The sequence below is a fragment of the Ictidomys tridecemlineatus genome, chromosome 4, assembly GCF_052094955.1.
Source record: "Ictidomys tridecemlineatus isolate mIctTri1 chromosome 4, mIctTri1.hap1, whole genome shotgun sequence".
NCBI classification, from domain to species: domain Eukaryota; kingdom Metazoa; phylum Chordata; class Mammalia; order Rodentia; family Sciuridae; genus Ictidomys; species Ictidomys tridecemlineatus.
The window spans coordinates 176,501,010-176,521,779 of NC_135480.1; the positions used below are offsets into that span (position 1 = coordinate 176,501,010).

A 20,770-nucleotide genomic window follows, 5' to 3' on the forward strand; every position below is an offset into this window, starting at 1 on the left:
CCTGAGGCTGGTAATCTCACTGTCAAAGTGAAGCATTGATGGTGGGATCAGCTCTAGGTGAGGGACCATCCCTGCCCTGTGTTTATCTGCTTCTTAATTACAGGAGGCAATGCTCCCCACTTTGACACTCTGGGAGGGATCCGGTTGTTTGCCAGGTCCTCCCAAGGGAACCGAGTGTCTCACAAAAGACAGAAACAAAAGACTGCAAATTTAGAAGCATGAGGGGCTTTTCCCTTTGAGAGGTTAACAGTGATGGCTTCCTAGGGTAGGAGGTGTTGGAACTGGGCTTTAGAGGATGAGTGGTCAGAATTTGGACCTGTGGAGAAGGTCAGAGCAGAAGATAAGGATATTCAAGGTCAGGAGGTAGGCAGTGTGAATCTTGACTGCCAGTTAAGGTCTCTGGCATCTCCTTAGTGTGGTAAGGGATAAATTTTTGACTCCACAGACTAATAGACAAGGCTACACCATAGTTTAAAACAATTAATCAGACAACCGTTGGGGAAAGGGCATTTACCTCAAAATTATGTTGGCCCCTGGCTTGTGTGAGTTCCTATTCAGATGTATTATTCAAAAAATAAATTCGGCAGGCAGGCATCCAGTATGTTCAGAAGCATAAATAATTAATTTCATTAGAATGGAGAGGTTATTCTCCTGTGGAAAAAAACATAAAGAGAAGGGAAAGATGGAAATTAAACATACAATGGGGCATAACCAACTCAAGAGAGTGAGAAAATCCCAGGATTCCCAGGAACACTGGAGTCTGGAGCTGAGCCAGTCCAGGCCACAGCCTAGGCCTCGCCCCTCCAGCCTCTGCTTTCTAGTCATAAATCTCCAGGCCCTTAATTGGCTGTTCTTGGGCAGTCAAATGTTGGAAATAAAACCCTCTATTTTTTTCCTTAAATTCACAATTCATCATAAAGTGAACCTTCACACATCATCCAGTCCCTTGAACTGTTCTGCACACTTCCCTCTCAGCCATCAGATAGCCCCCTCTCGCCCTCCTGTTACCATGTCACTCAGCATCAGAACCTCCCTCGGTTCCCTCTTGGCTTTCCAGTCAGTCCAGACCCCTTAACTGGCCTCACAGGGCTCTCCCTGTCCTGGCTCTGACACCTCCCTGTCCGCTTTATCCCAAACTACCTTTTATGCTTCAGACCTGGGCAGCCTTTCATGTTTTGCAACTCCTTGAGCTTCTGAAGCCTTTTTCTCCTGCTGACCATCAGATCCTTACCAAACACACGAGTCCTTCAAGGTCTTCTTGCCTCCTCTTCCTAGAAGTCTTCCCTACTTGCCCCAGGCAGAATGGACTGCTCTTGCCTCTCCCTTTTCGAAGCTCGATTTTGGGGGTCGTTTCTGACCTCCTACCCTATGTTATAGTCACTCATGAGTGTGTCTCTCTCTCCCTGCCAGTTCACAAGGGCAGAGCTGTCTGACTCTTGGTCCTTCAACTCAGGGCTTGGGAAAAATAGTGCTTAGGACAAGTTTGCCAAAATGAAATGGTGGTGAACAGCAGAGCTGTGAAAAGGGGTATCGCTCGATGGTAGAGCACTTGCCTAGCACGCTTTGGGCTCTGTGTGCCATCCCCAGGACCAAAGAGTAAAAAGGGAGGGTCTGTCCTTGGGAAAAGAGGGACATGGGAATATTGCTGATGGATTTTTGCTTAAGCACCCCACAAAAAAGCTTCCTGGAAAATTGTCTAGTGCTCTGAGTTTCATTGTCCCTCGTGTCCCCAACAACCACGGTGTCACTGGAGTCTCACTACTATGCACGGCTTTGCCCAGAGAAGGTTGCCTGCGGTCATCCCCTAACAAGGGGTCAGTGACCTTCCTTTTTCACGTTTCCCAGGCCTCTGCAATCAACTGGGCCTATCTCGGCCACTCCCCTTCCCGCCCTCTAGGCTTCATCCTCAGGGCTACCTCTGCAGGTTCCCTTCCCCCAACGCTGCATTCTTTTGCACACCCAGAGGTGCGCAGGTTTTGTCCTCTGTGCGTAGAAGACAACGTTCTGTTCGTTGCTCAGGTCAAACAGGCTCCTCAGTATTGCTGACTCTGGTCTGACCTCATGGCCTTCCATCACCCTCCTGGCACCTCCCTACTCCCCACCCTGCTGGAAGCTCTGGCCCAACCCTGTGTCCTTGATCTGTGCAGAACATTTGTCCCCATGACTGGTCCATGAACTCCAAGACCTACTCTCTTTCTTCTTGGCTCATTTTCAATTTTTTTTTTCTTTTCCCCTTGATGGGGATCTAACCCTAGGCAAATGCTCTATCTCTGAGCTACACCCGAAGTCCTTTGGCTCATTTTCAAACCTGCTTTAATCTAGCAGCTCACATGCATTTGTGTGTATGGCACACATAATCAAGACCAAGGTTAATTGAGGCATGCCTATGAGGTCTATTTATTTTGGGGGGTACCGAGGATTGAAGTCAGGGGTACTCAGCCACTGAGTTACATCCTCAGCCCTATTTTTTTTTTTTTTTTTTGTATTTTATTTAGAGACAGAGTCTTACTGAGTTGCTTAGGGTCTTGCTAAGTTGCTGAGGCTGGTTTTGAACTCATGATCCTCCTGCCTCAGCATCCTGAGCTGCTGGTCATTCATTAATTTCAATGCTGGTGGGGGCTCTGCGAAATCAGTGATCCTTAACGCTGTTGCACATTAGAATAGGAATCCTTAGGATCAGAGTCTAATGAGTGCAATTAGAACCATTAGAATCGTCTTCAAAGCCAACAAGGGCCGAGGCTGCAGCTCAGTGGTAGAGCCCTTGCTTGACCTGCAGGAGGCCCTGGGCTCCATCTTCAGCTCTGCAGCAAAAGCCCACCTTCCCTAGAGAGACGGATTTAACTTGTTTGCAGTGGGATCTGGACCTTAGTAGGTTTAAAAGTTCCCTGAGGTGCTGAGGTTGAGATTAACAGCACCTAAGTCTTGCTTCTCCATTGTGCCTGAAGATGAGAATCACTTGAACTTGACCATGGACCTGTGGCATCCTCATCACCCGAGAGCTCGTGAGCAATGCGGATGCTGGCCTGAGTGAGCCAGGATTGGCATTGAACAGGCTCACAGGTGGTACCTGTGATCGGAAAGATTGCTATTGTAAGTCCTAGAAGTTTGGTTGAAAATAGGTCCCAAATCCCACGAATTTCTAGGGGAGAGCCCCACTTGACACTAGCCCCCAGGTGATACTGCTCTGGCAATTTTGGGAAACAATAGCTCTTCATTGATATCTTGGCCCATAATAATCACCCATGATTTGAAACACAGGGTCCTTTGGAACTCAGGAATGTGTATGTGGGTGAGCCTGCAGCCCAGAGCAAAATGGGAGCCCAGTCCTGAGGAGAAATGATCAGCTTGCTGGAAGTGGGAGAATACCAAGTGTGGTGGTAGGAGAGGGAAGTTGTACTATCTGCAGTCCAGGAAGGCTGCCTGGAAGAGGTGATTCACAAAGGATGACTAGGACTCGAGCAAGGTGGGCGCTAGGAAAACATGTGTTGAGGGGAGAAGTCACCAGGCTGCTCCTTGTCTGTGATCTGGTTACCGTAGCCAACTTTGCCCTTTCCGAGGTACACCTGTGAGCAAAGTTTGTGGTCCTTGGTAATTAAGGGCTCAGAAAAGTTGCTGACCTCTGAGTAGGACCAGGAGACACCCTATTTGGCATCTGAGTGACACATACTTGTGAAATTCAAACACATTTTTACCTAGCAAGGGCTGAGTCAATAAAACAACGACAGACACTTGCATAATTCTCTGGGTTTTCTAAGCAGTTTCACAATCATTATTTCCTTCGATTTGCACCTATCATGTGCTCAGAGAAGTCCCAGAACCTGCCTCTGCCCGGTGAGAGAGAGACTGAGCCTCCACCACCTCTATTTTTTAGGAACAGAGACACAGAGGCACAGTTGGTAGCTGATGCCCTACACTCCCTGGCACTGTGCAATGCCCAGGTGGGTCTGAGCTGCCTGCAAACTGCCCTTTCCTATGGAGGGGTATCTCCCAAGCTCTGATTATAAGACTCCCTGGGGGAGTTTCTGAAAAAAAGAGGATCCCAAGGCCCAAGTCGAAAGCTCCAAGCAGAAGAGTTGAGGACTTTGTAGCTTTACAAAAACCAATTGTGAACCTTATGATCAGGCAAGTTGGGAACAACCGAACCAGAAACAGCCTGCTGAGGTCAGAACACTTGATCCAGCACCTTTGACGATGTCACTGGGGTAAAGGTCTCCCTCTCTGAGCCTCAGTATCTGTCTATACAATGAGGGTTCTTCCTGGTGTCCACATTCTGAGACCCTGAATGGCACCCTCTGCTGCTCTTGGGGAAGAAGGGACCATGTCGTTCCCCACAGATCCCAACCATTTCTCGGGTGGGACCTTCTTCTGGGATCCCACTGCTAAATCCAACGTCTGCTTTTCCTAGTGTCACTTAACTATTCTGAGTCTCAGTTTCTTATCGTGACAGCGGGCCCTCATCATGGGAGACCTGTGCACGTACTATATGAAGCATGCACAGAGCAAGCCCATCATTCGTGGGATCTTGTAGCATTGTTACATCATCTAACAAACATTTACTGGGCACCTACTATGTGCTAGGACTCTCCTGGATCCCTGCTCCAGTGGAGTTGACATTCTAGTAGGTGGAGACAGACAGTAAATAATGAACACAAGTATGTTTAATATTTAAACAAGTAGAGATGCAGCAGGGATTTAGCATTTAAATAAGAGAATAAATAGATCAAATGTTGGAATAAATATCAAATGTGGGAATTATTTAAATAGTAAACACAACAGATGCCTATTTCTTAGGTGATTGCCATAATGTGTTAGAATTAATTTAAGTGCAGAGGTGGGGGTATTAGAGAGAGTGCCGCAGATGGCTTCCATCCCTAGAGGTCCTTACTTCAGGGCATTTTTCATTGGTAAAACACAGTCCACTCTCACCTCCTACAGGAGAACTCCGGGGCACCCAGACCATGGCCTCTGCCATTACCCCTTATTCTCATGCCAGCTGATGTTATCTGAGAGTTCATGATGCTAAGCCATGCTAAGGGCATTCATCCAAACCGCAGGCAATCTTTGCAATAACCCTGGGAGATCACTTCTTCTTTTTTAATATTTATTTTTTCAGTTATAGTTGGACACAATACCTTTATTTCACCTTTTTATTTTTAAATGATGCTGAGGATTGAACCCAGGGTCTCGCACCTTTGAGGCAGGTGCTCTACCCCTGAGCTACGACCCCGGCCCAGGGAGGTCACTTCTTTTTTTTAAAATTTTTTTAAAAAATATTTTTTTTTATTTTAGTTTTTTAGTTGGACATAATATGTTTATTTTTATTTTTATGTGGTGTTGAGGCTCGAATCCAGTGCCCCGCGCACGCCAGGCGAGTGCGCTACTGCTTGAGCCACGTCACCAGCCAGGAAGGTCGCTTCTTTTGGAGGAAATGGAAGCTCTCTGCAGCTATGGATGCAGCTAGAAAGGAATGGAGTTAGAACGTGAGCCTGGTCCGCTGCTGCACCCTCCACTACCCCATGACAGCTGTTCCTCTTCTCACCTACCTCCTGTACCCCACAAGGGAGGCAAGGCTCCTTTATTTTATGTATTTATTTATGTATTTTTATGTGGTGCTGGGGATCAGACCCAGTGCCTCCCGCATGCTAGGCAAGTGCTCTACTGCTCAGCCACAACCCCAGCCCCTTGGATGAGGCTCCTTCTGAGTGTCTCTGGGTCCTCCTAGACTCAAATCATATCCCAGCACCTCACCCTCCTAGGGCAGAAGGCAAGGGGTTGTCCAGGGGCATGACAGCTAAGGTGATGTGACCAACTGCTGGAGTCCTTCTGGCTTTAACACTGAGAATCCGGCATCCTGGAAAGCTCCTCACTGGGGATAACTGGTCACCCTACAAGCAAAGCCCAAGTGGTCTCCTGTCCTGCCCCATGGCCCCCTGCCTGAATGAAAGCTCTTTGGTGAAAGGAAACTGATTAGCATATGCTCATTTCACATTTCACGTTTTTGGCAAAGTCCACATCGTTAAAAGTTCCTAAATGCAACCGAATAGTTTTTCTTTGGGGACACTCCTAGACATAGACTAGACACTCCTAATCTCTGGTGGACAGAAAAACTCAAATATGTACCTAGCCTTTGACCCAGAAATGCCACTTTTAAATATTTCTCCTTGAATGAAACAAAACAAAACAAAAATATGGACAAAGATTTCTGAACAAAGGTATTCCCCGCAGAAGCTTGTTTACAAAAACTTAAATATAAATTATCTAAATGAAGATAGGATATAATCAGCTATGAAAAGTATCACGTTGTGGGAGATTTAATAACATAAACGGAAAATGACATGACACTATGTTAAATGCAAAAAAAAAAAAAAAAAAAAAGAGAAAAGGGTATAAAACTATGTAAGTACAGGCCCAGTTTCATTAAGATAAAATATACAGGCATAGAATTAAAACTGAGGAGATTTGTCAGAATGCTAATTGTTCTCTTGAGTTTAGGGTAATTATCTTCTTTATATTTTTTTGAAACGCAAATTTTCCTGAAATTTACAAATTCAGCAAGTACATATTAATTTTTTTAAATCACAAAGTCAGTAGCTTTAAAAAATTGTGTAAAATTGTTCTGTACTGAGCTGTCCTGATTTAGCCTGACCTTCTTCCTCTGCTGGCATGAATTGTAGGACACACAGGGAAGAGCCCTGGACTGAGGGGGTCAAAGAGCGAGCGCCACTCAGTGCCATTCCCTTTGTCTAGGATGTCCTGTTTCTCCATCTGGAACAGGCCCTGGGACTTGGAGGCTGTTTTTCTCCTTGGGCCTGGCTGCAATGCCGAGGAGAACCACACGAGGGCACTGGAGTCATTCTGATGGGTGATGCATGCTCAGACTGGGGCTCCTTTGGAAATTGTTTCCCAGAACCAGAGATGACACCAGCCACTGCCCCCCTGAGATGTTCCCACTCAGAAGGGGAGAAAAAGGTGAGGAAAAACTTGGCTCATAACCTCTAAGATGAGCCCCACCTCAGTCTTCGCAGAGCTGCGCTGGCCACCCTCCAGCACCCTGAAGCACGTGGAGCTGGACTTGCTGTATGGCCCTGGGTGGGCCCCTGTCCCTCTCTGGGCCTGCTGGGCCCACCACTGCTTGCAGACTCTGTTGAAGGTGTCTCCTGTGTCTGGTCTGCTGCTTCTTGCTTACCAGCCCATGCCATCTCTTTCATGCCCAGTGTTTGGACTGAACTTGAACAAATATAAAAACTCCCCCAAAGTAGGTTAGAGGTGCTCTTTTCTGCATCCTTTCAGGAAATTCCTGGGTGACAGAAACTGGCATTGCCCTTGCTCTTGGGTTCTGGCTGAGCCCAGGGACATTTCTGGACATCCTATATGTGTATGAGGGGTGGGGGTGGTACCTGAGGGATGGAGGTGTTGGTGGTCCTGTGTCGTTGGGAGTGAGAAGGGAGAAGACCCAAACCTGAGGAGCCCAGGGGCATCACCTGGAGTCCAGGCCACTCTTGGGAGTTGCATGGGGGTTGGAGAGGGTTAGAGGTGGCTCCAGTGCAAGCTCTAGGACCGGGTGTGTCCACCCCATGATCATGACAGAGGAGGGGGCCTTCCCTGCCTCAAGAAGACGGAGTCCGCACAGGTGATGTCACCATGGGCCTGGGCAGACAATGGGAGACTGTGTGCCAGGAGTTGTGCCCCACCCTCCTCTCCTTAAGGATTTGTTTGCCTCTTCTAGAAAAGGAGGCCAGCATCTCCTGAACCTTCAGGGAGACCAAGAATGATTTCCAGGGGCTGGGGATGTGGCTCAAGCGGTAGCGCGCTCGCCTGGCATGCGTGCGGCCCAGGTTCAATCCAAAGATGCTGTGTCCGCCAAAAATTAAAAAAATAAATATTAAAAAAAATTCTCTCTATTAAAAAAAATGTTAGTAATGTCAAACCCTCCAGATTAAAAAAAAAAAAATAAAAAGAATGATTTCCAGGCTGGGGGAGGTGAACACCTGTTCCCTTGCCCTGATTTGCCTCCAAAGGAAGAAGCCCTGGGAGCCTCAGGAGCCCTGGTGTCCCCTATCAAGGCAGGTGAGCACCCCCCCCCCCCCCCCCCGGGCCCCTTCAGCTTCCCGAGGATCCCAGTGCCTGCTCCTGGGCCTGCAACACCCTCCAAGGCCCAGCTTGACCTGGTGGTGGTGGATTCAATTCCTCCCCATCTGGGCTCTTGTATACCTGGGGCCACCTCCACTGTATCATGTAGAATTCTGTTTTTCTGCATTGGAAACTTCTCGCGGCCAGGGGCTGGGTCTATTCACCCCTGTCTGTATCTGTCAGACCTGAGGACCAGGAGGCACTCGGTGAAATGTCTGCTGAACAAATTAATTAGTTTCCATTTAACAAGCTCATCAGGGACCTGTCTTCCCACCATTAGGAAGCAGGAAGGTTCCTTCTTTCTTGGAAGGATCTACCTTCAGGGGACACGACGGCAGAAGCTCAGCCTTTGCAAGCAGAAGGCCATCTGCCGAGATTCCTGGGGCACCGGTTGGGTTTTAAAGAAATGAGACACGAGTGAACCAGGAGGGACACTTAAACAAGACATCTGTATATTAAAAACTTCACATTAAATATACATCATTATACAGTGTATCACATAGAATTGGAACTTTACAGGACATATTTTCAGCCATGAATGGTTAGAAGGAGGCAGTGATACCAACGGCCCCCAGGAGGATGATGAGAGGCCAGGGCCACCTGTGCCCCAAGGGTGCCTTCAAGATTTGGTCTTTGCGGGTCACTGTTCCAGAAGTGTGAAGAGATGGAGTGGTTTGTTGGACAGTCACCTGATTCAGGCAAGGCCCTTCGGGAGGAGTGTCCACGGGCCAACCCCAAAAGCCAGTTTGCTCCGTGAGCAGGCTTTCTGCATGTACTTCCCCATGGCCTGTGGGAGCACAGGATAGGCCTGGCCACCTGTCGTTGCCAAACCCTTGCCAAGTGACATCAGCGACTTCTGAGTGTCTCTGAGAGCTGCTGGGCTTGGTGTTCACAGTCTTGATCCTGTAACGGCGGGAGCAGAGCCCCCCTGCCCCCCCAGGGCGTCACCTGTTGACACGAGGTCCTTGGGGGAAGCTCCAGGGGAATGGCTCCTGCCACCAGCCCGGAGTGGCCCTGCAGGGAGAGGCCCAGCCTGCCTGAAGACTCAGCCTTTCACCACCTGCCTGTGCAGGGCTGCTCTGGGAGTCTCTCCAGGGGACCCCCCACTGAAAGGCTCAGGGCTGACAGGCAGGTGGGCCTCTCCCCGACAAAGCCTCCTTTCTTTCTGTGGATGCCATCTTGTTCTGCTGGGCTGCCAAAAGGGTCCTTGACTCCTCAGCGCTCAAGGACAGAGCCGCTGAAGTGCCTAGGGCATTGTGGTCAACAATGAAGTCAGCAAAGGAGGCAAAGAAAGAAAACAACCGCCCGTTGGTGGCTGGAGGTTGCGTTCTGAGACAAGATGCTGAGGGGGAGATATGGTGTGGCCGGGAGCTTTTCTTTTTTACTCAAAGAAATCCAGCCCATTTTTTTTTTCCCCTTTCCATTAATTGGCAGCAGATGAAAAAAAAAAAAAAAAAAGCCAAAACAAAAACCAAACCCACGCCAGTCACCTGAGTGTGAGTGTTTCTGAAAGGGAAAAGCTGTTTCAATTGTTAGATGTCCAAGAAAACATGAATACACGCTGACGGAGGAAACGGCCACAATTAGAGGAAGAAGAGGGAGAGGTTCATAAAATTAAGGAAAAAAAAAATCCTTTTAGCAGCTCCTGTCCTGTGTGCTGGCTCCTCTGCTGGCCCTGGTCCCTAAGGGGAGCAGGAGATTGGGCCTCTGGGGAAATTTCTGGAAGAGGAAGGCAGGGGGCTTAGAAGGGAGGGTCCTGGGAATTCCTTAAAGAAGCAAAGGCAAGAGAGAGGGAGAGGCAGCTTCCCCTCGCCCACAGGCACAGCCTTTCTGAGAAGTTCTCTGGCAGATGGGCTCTGGGAGGGCTGTGGACAATGAAAGCCTTTCCCTCCTGCTGGCCCATGGGGTTGCCTCCCCACATCCTCGGCCTCCACCAGGTGTTCTGGGAGCCAGACTCCAGTGGCACCTGTTTGGACAAGTGCCAGTTCCTGGCTCATTTTCCTCATTCGCCCCCACCAGAGGCCTTGGTCACTCCTGCTCCCCCAGTGCCCTGAAGGACATTTTGGAAAATGCAAAACAGGCAAGGGTCAGAGTTGGTTTCCCTGGAGACTAAACCCAGGTTGCAGCCAACTCAGTCGTCTTGAGGGGCTAGAGCCCTTGGGCTGACATACAGGGACCAGAGAATGACCCCAGAGGCGGATTGGGTGTTAGGGAAGGGAGGCCCAGGAAATGGCTTTGGCCAGAAATTGCTGAAATCCAGGGCAGCCGCCCAAATGTAGCTTTTAGTCTTGATCTGCCCCAGCCTGACAGGCGGCCTTGGCAAGTCCTGCTCCTCTGGGTCTCTGCCTCCACATCTGAGAAGCAGCCTAAACCATCTCTAAAGCCCTGGGCTTGAGCCATCTCGGAAGGACTAAGTCTAGACCCGCTGGTGATGTCTAGGCTCAGCGCCTCCTACTCTTCCCCTGTGTGCTGGAGATCACCGTCACAGTGGGCCACCACTCTTCCAGTCCTTTCAGATCCGCAGGGTACGGGGAGCATCTGTACTTGCAGCAACCCTGGCTGAATCTCTTGCACCTCATTCAGCAGGTGGCAGCCACACCTGTCACCCTACTGAGTGGTGGAGAAGGCAGAGACAGGATGCCATCTGTGCCTGTGCAGGTGGTTTTATTTGTGTGGACGCAGTGTGGATACCAGCATCCATGTCCCCACCCCCACCTCCAGAGCAGGGTGACAGTGAGGTCATGCAGAACCAATGATTGACAGAGCAGTGGCCCTGGAGTCTGCTCCACTGCTTATAAACCATGTGACCTTGAACAAGTGACTTTCCCTCTCTGAGCCTCCCTTTTCTCCACAGGGTGACACTGATTGGATAATGGGAAGAGTCCTTTTTACACTGCTGGGTGCTGGGCACCTGAGGACGCAGCTAGAAATGGTCATCACTGGCAGGTGGGGGCCTAGTTGCTTGGTCAGCCTGATTATATTGCTGAAGCCTCAACACAGGGCCCAGCTACACTTTCCTGCAGGTGACTGTCCTTTGGCCACACTGCCTCCCCTGTGTGCCTCTGCCCGGTCAGCTGCCTGCCTGGAGTCTCTGCCCTCGCCCCACCCAGGGCCTGTCACACCAACCAGTAAGCTCGGGAGACACAGCTTGCTCAGGGCAGGAAACCCACAGACAAGCACTGCCTTTGGGAGCCCACGGTGGTATATAAAAAAGGGATAAGAATATATATTAAATGACTATTTTATTTACACACCCTATTCATAAATAATTGCATCTTCTTTTTGACGGCACAATGATTCCTTAGAGATCTAATGATTACACTGTGACTAAAGGTAGATGGGGCTTACTGTGTGTGTGTGTGTGTGTGTGTGTGTGGTCATGATCTCTCACATATGTGCTTCTGTGCACACTCAGAGATACGCACACGCCAGAGGGAGTGGCCCCCCAGGCCACCTGGGCTCCGGGAGCCAACAGTCAGCTCCCAGCACCAGTGGGAAAACTTTGCCCACACACAGGTGTGAGTTCCCGACAGCTGGAGAACAAAGAGATGCAGCCCAGGAGCACCCAGCCTGCGCCCCGCCCCCCAGAGCTGCTGTGCCTTTGTTCACCCTGCAAGGCATCTCTTTGGATTGCAAATATTTTAATTCACAGAACTCAAGGAGGGGTGGGCGTGGGGACTAGGGTAGTGTGGCGGCCACCCCTCTCCCTTCATCCAGGCCTTCTCCAGCCCCTGACCCCCCTAAGTGGCAACAGCATCCTAAGACATGCAGTGGTGTGCTAGTACCATACACGACAAAGTGAACAGGCTGGCAACATGGCCGGCTGGTCGGGGCTGGTGCCCTGCTGGCTCCTCCAAATCTCGGGCTCTGTCACAGAGCAGGGAGGGGCTGGTCCGCTCACAGGGTCCTTACAGCCACGGGGTAGAGGAGGGACAAGTGCTCAGCACCTTTGATGGGCAGCTTTCTGGTGGTGTAGTAGTGGATGACTTCTGGGACACTGTCGAAGGGTGGACTGTTCTGACCCAGAATGTATTTCTCTTTGGTTTTGGCCAGTTTCATGTGCATGAAGCCCTGGTTGCTCCTGTGAACAAAACACAGAGGTTAGTCAGATCTGCAGGTTGCTGGGGCTGAGCAAGGGCGGGGGCTGAGAGCAAGGGCACCCCTCATTTATTCTAATTTCCCAAGAACTATCCCCTGGCGCTGGGGCTGGGATCAGATACCTGCTAAGGTACAAGTACTCCCCAGCTGCCTGGGACAGAGGAATTCCAGCCACAGAGCAGCTGTGAGCTGTCACTTTCCAAGCCAGGAATAAAGCCAGGGACTGGCTGAAATGCCGCTGAACCCAAGAGCACCCCCAGTTCCAGTGTCCAACCAGGAACCAGTAGCAACCAGAGGCTGGAGGGTCTTTCCACCCTGAGAACTTCTGGGAGTAAAAAGGAGCCCTTCTGGCTGCTACTGATATAACACCAGCTGGAGCCTTGCCTGGCAGGTGAAAAGTATGCTTGTGTCCCCAGTGTCATGACAAGTAGGCAGGACAGGGGTCCATACCTGGTTGTCACATGAAGAAAAGACAGCCAGCTGTCTTCCTCTCTTAGTAGCAAGGAACTGTCACTGAGAAAGGGTCACCTACCCAGGGACTACATTTCCCAGTGTCCCTTGGGTCTAGTTAGCCATGTGACTAGCTGTAGCCCTGGGCAGGCATTCCCCTGTCTCCTCAAGGGCCAGCCTGTTTCTGCAGCTCTGAGCAGTAAGGAGTCCCGCCTCAGGGCCACTGGCACTGCATGACCTCTCCCATCTCAGGCCCTGGCTCCCGCCACACTGGCTCACCCAGGTTTCCATCAGTCTGCCTTTACACAGGCCATCCTTTCCCTGCCCACTCAGCCAAGCCTGGCCTTTTATGACGGGATGATGTCTCTGCTGTCACACTTGCAGAGGCTGGAGTTTCCAAAGCAAGGCCCAGTTTACCAAGTATTTATCCCTTAGGTGGAAAGCTGGGGCTTCCCAGCTTCCTGCAACCACCTCCACTGGTTAACTTGTGAACAGCCAGAGGGCCTGGCTTCCAGGGTCCCACAGCCATACCCAGCAAGGCTGACAGCCCCGGTGGAAGCAGAAGACACATCTCCTTCACTCAGGACTGGGCCCAAGCGCCCCCTCATAACATCATTTTCAAATGGGCAGAACAAATGCTTAATGAAGTGTGGGCACTGAGCAATACGTCTGCTCATAATAATGCATTTAGAGATGTCACCCTCAGCTTAAAGGAAATCGTTTGGAGAGCAATTACGTTTTCAAGAGAGAATAATTCCTGCAAAGAACTAAAATTTAAATCAAGATTTTTTTAAGGCTGGCAATGTTCTAATTACAGAGCCTGTGGCAAGTTCCGCTCCTCCGTGAAGGGTCACTTCACCAGAGAATCGCCTCCATGTGTCTGAGGAGCAGGAGGCGCACTTGCTGAGCCCCTTAGAAAGGCAACAGTGAGCGTGTTAAATGGAAAATGCAAAGCCCCCCGTGAGCGAGGACTCTTCCACACAGCACCCTGGAGGGACTGCAAATCCATCCTCCCGTGCCGGCTTGGGAGCACTTTGGTGGTGTGTTGCAACCATGGGGCAGAACAGGGAGCCTGGAGAGCTCCGCCTGGTGCTCAGCTGGGCTGGAGGTGGGACCCTGGGCGGGGAGGGGGGGAGTGTCCTTAGTATGTCATTCCATTAGGCAGGCGCAGAGTGGGGTCATGTTCTGGGGAGGCAAGCCATGGGGTTGGGACCCTCTCAGCTCTATGGCTGGGGGAACAGAGCAGAGGACAAGACAGAGGATCACAGTAGCTGGGGAGCCACGTTGGCACAGCTCTGTCCATGTGCATTTTTAGCCGGTTTTACTTCCTAAATGAGCGAACGTGACATTCCCCCTGGTTTGTCTTACACTGTCCAGTGGACGGTGACAGTAGTAGCAGTTCCGTTGGTGCCACAGGTGGGAGTTGATGCTCCTCTTGTCCAGGGCACCAGCTTGGAATAATCCCTCGGGTGGCAGAAATTACACACTGTCATCTCTCCTCCACTGCCGTTGGACAGCCGGCCCAGATGCTCCCTGAGTCCTTCCCACCTGCGGGACCTGTGTGTTCCTCTGACAACCCACGGCTATTTCACCCATTTAAGCACCCACCAGCTTGTCACTCTAAGCCAAGCTGGTCATGAAGCTCTGACACCCAGGCAGACCTGGGACCAGAGTTCAGGCCCTAAGAGCCCCCAGTCTCTGGCCTGATATCCCAGGCAGAGTGAAAGGTCCCCACACGGACTCTCCTGGGCTCAAGCACTGGACTTGTGCTTCTCTGGCCCCCAGGCTGCCTTGTGCCTTGCCGGGCTCAGTCCCTGCCCCAGCTGGATCCATGATTGGCTGTGAGGCCCACCTTCCAGCCCTGGGTTCCTGCGTAAACCTCATCAGCTGCCTCGTCCAGAGGGCTTCCTGTAGGAAGGCCTCTGAAGAGGGTCTCTGTCCCTCTGCTGCTGTTGGGCCTCAGTCCTGCTCTCCGGGGCATCACCCTGGATCACTGCCTTGGGGCAAGTGGCTCCTACATACTTCCTCTTAACCAGGCCTTGTGTCCCTGAGTACTACGGCATAGACAGGGAAGGTCCCTGGCCCATGCTTACACAGCAATCATAGCAGATACTCTTGACCTCAGCACCTCCAGAGCCAGAAGAGTGTCCTGCCTACCCTTGATGCTCGATGTGAGGCCAGGCAGGGTCAGGCAGAGGCGTCAGACCCTGACCAAGTGTCTCCCTGACTCTGAACCTCGGCATCCACAATGTCTATAGGCTGACAGCAGCTCAGAGGCAGTGAAAGGGCTGGGAATGAAAGACAGGACGTGTGGCCTGTACACAGGGGATGTCTCAGGATTGGAATGCGTGTCCTGGATGGTGAAGACCCCAGCCATTAATACCCCCAGGGGTTCTTGGGTTCCAGGAGGATCTGCTACGGTCACATGACACCTTGTCCACACACACTGAAGAGCTGTTGTGTTCCCATAATTTATCTTGACTAGTCACAAGGTCTCTGTGAGTGAGAGGCCACCTAACAATAGGTGAAGATTGAAAAGAGGCTGTCAGTGATAGCTTTTTTTTTTTTTTTTTTTTTTTTTTTGGGTACTGGGGAGATTAAACCCATGGGCACTTAATCACTAAGCCATATCCCCAGCATTTTTTTTTTTTTTTGATATTTATGTAGAGACAGAGTCTCACTGATTGCTTAGGGCCTTGCTAAGTTGCTGAGGCTAGCTTTGAACTTATGATCCTTCTGCCTCAGCCTCCTGAGCTGCTGGGATTACAGGCATGCACCATGGCTCCTTGGTACCTCAGTGATGGTTTTAGTAACTTCCAACACAAAATTCTAACCTGAAGATTAGAATTTCCGTGGAGAAAAAAGGGGCGTCTCAGGGATCGGGTGTACACAGCCATAATGGCTTTGAACAGAACATTTATGGGATTAGAAGCAGCCTGGGGGGTAAATATCTCTCACTCCCTTGGTACCTTAGAGGAAACAGGCCAGAGAGGAACACTACCCGGCCCAAGGCACCCAGCATGGGGGACAGCAGATGCAGCCAGACCCCAGGTCCTGGTTTCCAGGCCCAGGTGGGATGGGCTCTGGGATGCTTCTCTTTAAGGCAGTGGCTCCCGAGAAGCTCCTGAGCATGGGGCACCACTGTCATTCCGGGAGGCTCTGTCCCCACGGAGCTCTGACAGGCTCCTGCCTTGTTCCTGCTGCCTGCATCAGTCCCATCTCTTTGATAGGACATCTTTCGAGAGCCAAGTCACAATTAGGGGTGTCTCTGGTGGGTGACCTGTCTAATGAGTCTTGTAAGGTCACAGAGGTGGGGGTGCTGGGGCTGTCATGTGCTCCGATAGCTCATCATCATCACAAAAAGCATCTCCTTGTCACCAGGACGAGCAGACAGGGCCTGGTGAGCGGTGCTAATCACAGGCCCCGCCTCGCCTCCTAATCACGAGCTTTAATAAAACACCACTCAGCCCACAGCTGCCGCTGCCTCCAAGCAGGGTGCGAGGCCTCACCTCTTGCTTTTAGACCTAATTGCTTGATGCATATTTCATGAAGAATCCTGGGTAATAGTTATGTTAAGTTGCTTCTTTTCATGATGAAATGACTTAAAAACACTTGCATATAATATTTATGAGGTGGGGGGCAGGGGTGGGGGAGGAAATTGCCCTTTGGGACTATGATGCAGGGCCTGGTTATAGGAATCTGTACCCAAGGGGTATCTGGTTCACCTTGGTCTGAAAGGTAGTTGGGAGCTGCTTTTTTTTGGGGGGGGGGAATCAGATACCTCCATAATATTGTCCCTCAGCTCAAAACCATCCATGGCTCCCCATGGCCAATACAGATTCAAGGATACGCTGCACTTCTTGAGCCCCAGCTGGGCACCAGGCACTGAGCTGTGCTGTTGTCACCCACTGTTCCTTTAAGCAGCACAGCAGTGCTAAGTCAGCATGACTATTACATTTACAGATGGGGAAACTGTGGCCCATGAAGCTCATGGGCCTTGTCTCTTGGGGCAGGATGGGGCCAGGACTGAACCTAAGTCTGTTGGAATCCGAAGCCTCGGCCTCTTCTCCCCTGGCTCTGTTACCAACCGGGTGGACCCAGGTGTCCCAGGTGTCCCCTTGGACTGTTTGTGCCAAGTGGCTTCCCTGCAGCTCTGTGAGACCTCATGGTCAGGAATCTGCCTGTTCACTGCGATGCCTCCCAGAAGGCTGAGGTTTACTTCCCACGGACACAGCAAATGTCAGGCCCACAGCCAGGGCACTCCTCTGCCCCGGCCGGCCATCCTCCATTGGTCAGTGATCTAGTCAAGGTCTGACCAGGGCCAGGGAAGGAGGCCCCATGCATCCTGCCCTACTATGAGGCATGGAGGCTACTCCACCCCAACCCTGGAGGGTTTAGCCTGGCCAAGCCAGGGTCGAGCTGCCTACTGCCTGCGAGGCCAGAGGCCAGACACAGTGGTGACTTTTTCGGGTCAGTGCTGGTTCCAAAATGAGCCAGCAAGGACTGTAGAATGAGCTCAGTGAGAGGCAGGGTGATGGAGAGTTTCCCGAGGGGCAATCCTGGGAGGTGGTACAAACCCACATGCCCCTGAGTCATGAGAAGTTTTGCCTGAGGGGGGCCATCAGGAAGAGTAGGGCAGATCCTTTTTTCTTGCAGTTCAAAAAGAAGTCATTCCTGGAGACCCTGAGCTGGCCAGTGTCCCTGCCCAGTGCCTAAATAAATGGAATGCGAACATGAGACCCATCCCCTTCCTAAGCCAAGGTCTTCCTGAAGGGACGAGGATGTGAGCCCAGCCTGGCCCTCTACTTTGGGGCTCTGAGTAGTTGCATCATTTCTTATTGGGCCATTTTAAACATTTGAGCCTTACATGCTATAAAGATTGCTGGGGCCACACCAGTGGAAGGAGAGACTGACCTTGTCATTTAGAATGCACAACAGTTGGTTATGAGACGGTTCTCAGGGGAGGTGCCACAGGTCCCTTGCCTGCCTTCCATGAGTAGAAGAGCAAGGAAGGCCGGGCACAGAGCCCTGGGAGCACAAGCTCTGCTCAGGATGGAGCAGACATGCCACTGGCCCAGAGGGCCCTCTCACCCCCCACAGGCATGCACTGGCTCCAGTCCACACAGAGAGGGACAGGGATGTTTGTGCAGAATCACTGGGGAGTCACGGCCAGCCCTAATGCTGCTTGCTGTGAGCACTGGGTAAGGGGACAGGCTGGAGGACAACCACAGCAAGGTCCCTCCAGGCTACCTAGGGGCCTGCAAAACAGCTACCTCCTGCCTCAACCCTGGCCCTTGGCTGGCCACGTTCCCTCTGAAGCAGCCAGCTTCCCGCTCAGAGCCTCTCTTCTAACCACCTCCTCTTTGACCTCCAAGGAGGTGGGACCTTGTGCTGGGAAGATGTCTCTAGAGAAGCCCTCCTCCCCACACCTGGGAGCAGCGTGCAGCCACTGCAGCGGACCAGCATTCTCTGCCAGATGACCCCAGGATCAGTGTCCCCTGTCATCTCCACTGTGTGGCTGTGGTGCTGGGGTCTTCAGTTCCTCCTCTCGGCAACCCCAAGGACAGCCACCAGGAGGGGAAACCGTGGGAGGCACTTGCCTGGGGCTACACAGCCAGAAGGCAGACAGGAGACCAAAGCCCACTGACTCCCACAGAGAGCTGCGGCCACCTGGTGGCTTCCTGTGTTCCATTTTCTCCTAATACACTGCAGATAAAGAGGGGCTGGCAACCTGGGGCCCCTCTGATGCCTCTCCAGCTCCTGGGAGTCCTGACTTCATGGAAGCATTTGAAAGCAAACACTGCAACAGTTCACCTGGGGGGTCCTGTGACACATCCAGAATTCAGCAGATGGTGTCGCCCAGAGCCTGGTCTGCCTCTGGCCTGCCCACGAAGACCCTGAATGATCCCTAGGTCCACAGCTGGACCACCCTGTGGCTTCACAAAGAAGCTGGGAGGGCTAGCACTAAAGGGAAGACCTCTACTGCTCAGGTGAGAAGACCAAGGGCCGGGGAGAAGCAACTGCCAGTCACAGTGCAAGGGCACGAGGGCTTCCTGGGCCAGGGACCAGGACGTGAGTCCTCCCTGCTGTGTGACTGGGCTCTCCAAGTGCACAAGTGGGCTCTGGAGGCCGCTTCCACTTGAGATGTCCTAGGAGTCGAAGGAGGTGGTGGGGAGGAGGGGCTCATGAGACCATGTGGCCGGCCGACACCTGCATCCTGCCACTCCCTCCACTCGGACACAGACACCAAGTTATTGTGAGCCGTGTCTAAATGTAAACACGACCGACCGAGCCAAATCACTTGATTTACAATCAAATAATTAGGTTTTCAGTAAGCACATGGGCAGCAATTGGCCTTCCCAGGCCGCCAGGGTGCTTGCCAAGCTCTAAGTTGGCGGCCCAGGGTGAAGGTCTTTGGTAAATCATGACAAAAGCCATCTCCAGGCAGAAGAGCAGGTGGGGACTTCTTCAGGCCAACAGGGAGAGGCACACAAAGCAGCAGTGGGTCAGAATGAATCCATATGGGCAGTTTTCTTAGGCGAAAATCAACAGTGTCAGATAAGAGTTTTTGTTTTTAATAACATTGGATATTGAACCCAGGGGCACTGAGTTATACCCCCAGCACTTTTAAATTTTATTTTCAGACAAGGTCTCCCAAGTTGCCCAGCCTGGCCATGAAGTTGCAATCCTCCTGCCTCAGTCTCCCAAGTAGCTCGGGTAACAGGGAACGGGAGGTTTTTTAATGACAACAGAGGAAGTGACCCTGTTGCTGGCGGTGAATCGGTGGGAGGGTAATGATGTCTGGGGGGTCAGCTGGATGGCTGCTGCAGTGCTCCTGGTCAATGCTCCCACTGGCCCTCACACTTGGCCAAATGCACAGGGAAACTGCAGGAAGGGCTGGCGATGGCACCTGAATGAGGCCAAGCACTGAACTGAAGCCAGGGCCTGGTTGGTCGCTGTCCCCCTGATGTCACAGGCTAGGCTAGCCCTTCCTCCCTGGGTCTCAGTGTCCCCGTCTGGAAAAGGTGGAGGTGTTTCTCTAGTGCTGAAGCTCTCAAGCCAGGGCAGGGTGGACAGGGATCACCCCAGCACCAGACAAGAGGGAAAATCCTCATGTCCAGCACTGGTCACAGTGGCCCTCCAGGCTCGGGGACAGCAACATGACAAAAGCAGGCTTCCTAAAGCCTGTGTCAACGGGATGGACAGATGCCATTCAGGCCAAGGGTGGTCCTTATCTACGGAGGACAAGCTCTTCATAGCCCACGCTCTCAACTGGGGCCATTGTGAAGCCCCCTTAACCCGGGAGTATCTGGCCATATCTGAAGCGGATGTGGGTTTTACTGGCATCTAGTAAGAGATCAGGGACGCTACAACGCTACTAAACACACCACGACACACAGGAGAGGATAACCAAGCTCAAAATAGTAGTGCTGAAGTTCAAGTGCCACCAGCACCTGGAATTCCTCATCTGAGACAGAAACAGCACCCAGTCCTGCCTCACAGCTGCTGCAAGCACAGCGCCAACCTCCCCGGAAGAGAGTGCTTGATAAAGGAGAGGCCAGTCCACTCTTGACTCAAGGGTTTAAGACTCAACACAACCTGCCCAACAGCTTGTCTCTAAGGGCTCTAGGCTGTTTCCAGGGACCAAGCCCCAGGTCCCACCTCCAGCTAGCAGGTGAGGGGAACATGCCACATCTGAAGCAAGCTCCAAAGCAGGGGTCACGCAGATGCTGGGCAAAGGCAGTTTTGGGGGTCAGGACCAGCTAGCTGCCTAGGAAGGGCATGACGGCTCTTACAGGCCAAGGGGAGCTAGAGGCTGGGATCCACCCAGGAGGGCTAGCGCACCCGGGCGAGGATGCTTGGAGGTGGTAGTGGACACAATCCAGGGCTCAGGGCCACCAGAGCTGGGTCTGAGGCCTGCCCTGGCCCTTCTGAGCTGCACCCTGTCTTCGCCTCCTTCTTCATCTGTGCGATGGAGCTTTTGCTCCTGCCTGTCCCGAGGCCTGAACTGGACTGTGGATAAGCACATGTTGCCAGGTGCTGAGGTGCTCCCAGAACACGCTGATGGCCCAAGGGCCCGGTCGGCTGGTTG

General features: G+C 51.9%; 1 protein-coding gene across 1 annotated transcript in view; it reads right to left on the minus strand.

Moving 5' to 3' along the window:
• Positions 1–8,560: 8,560 nt before the first annotated feature.
• Shb (SH2 domain containing adaptor protein B) overlaps positions 8,561–20,770 on the minus strand; it is a 130,372-nt gene continuing 118,162 nt past the window's right edge. Inside the window, exon 6 of the mRNA XM_078047844.1 lies at positions 8,561–12,211. Within this exon, the coding sequence (XP_077903970.1) occupies positions 12,028–12,211 (184 nt within the window). The 3' untranslated portion in view covers positions 8,561–12,027. The remainder of the gene's footprint in view (positions 12,212–20,770) is intronic.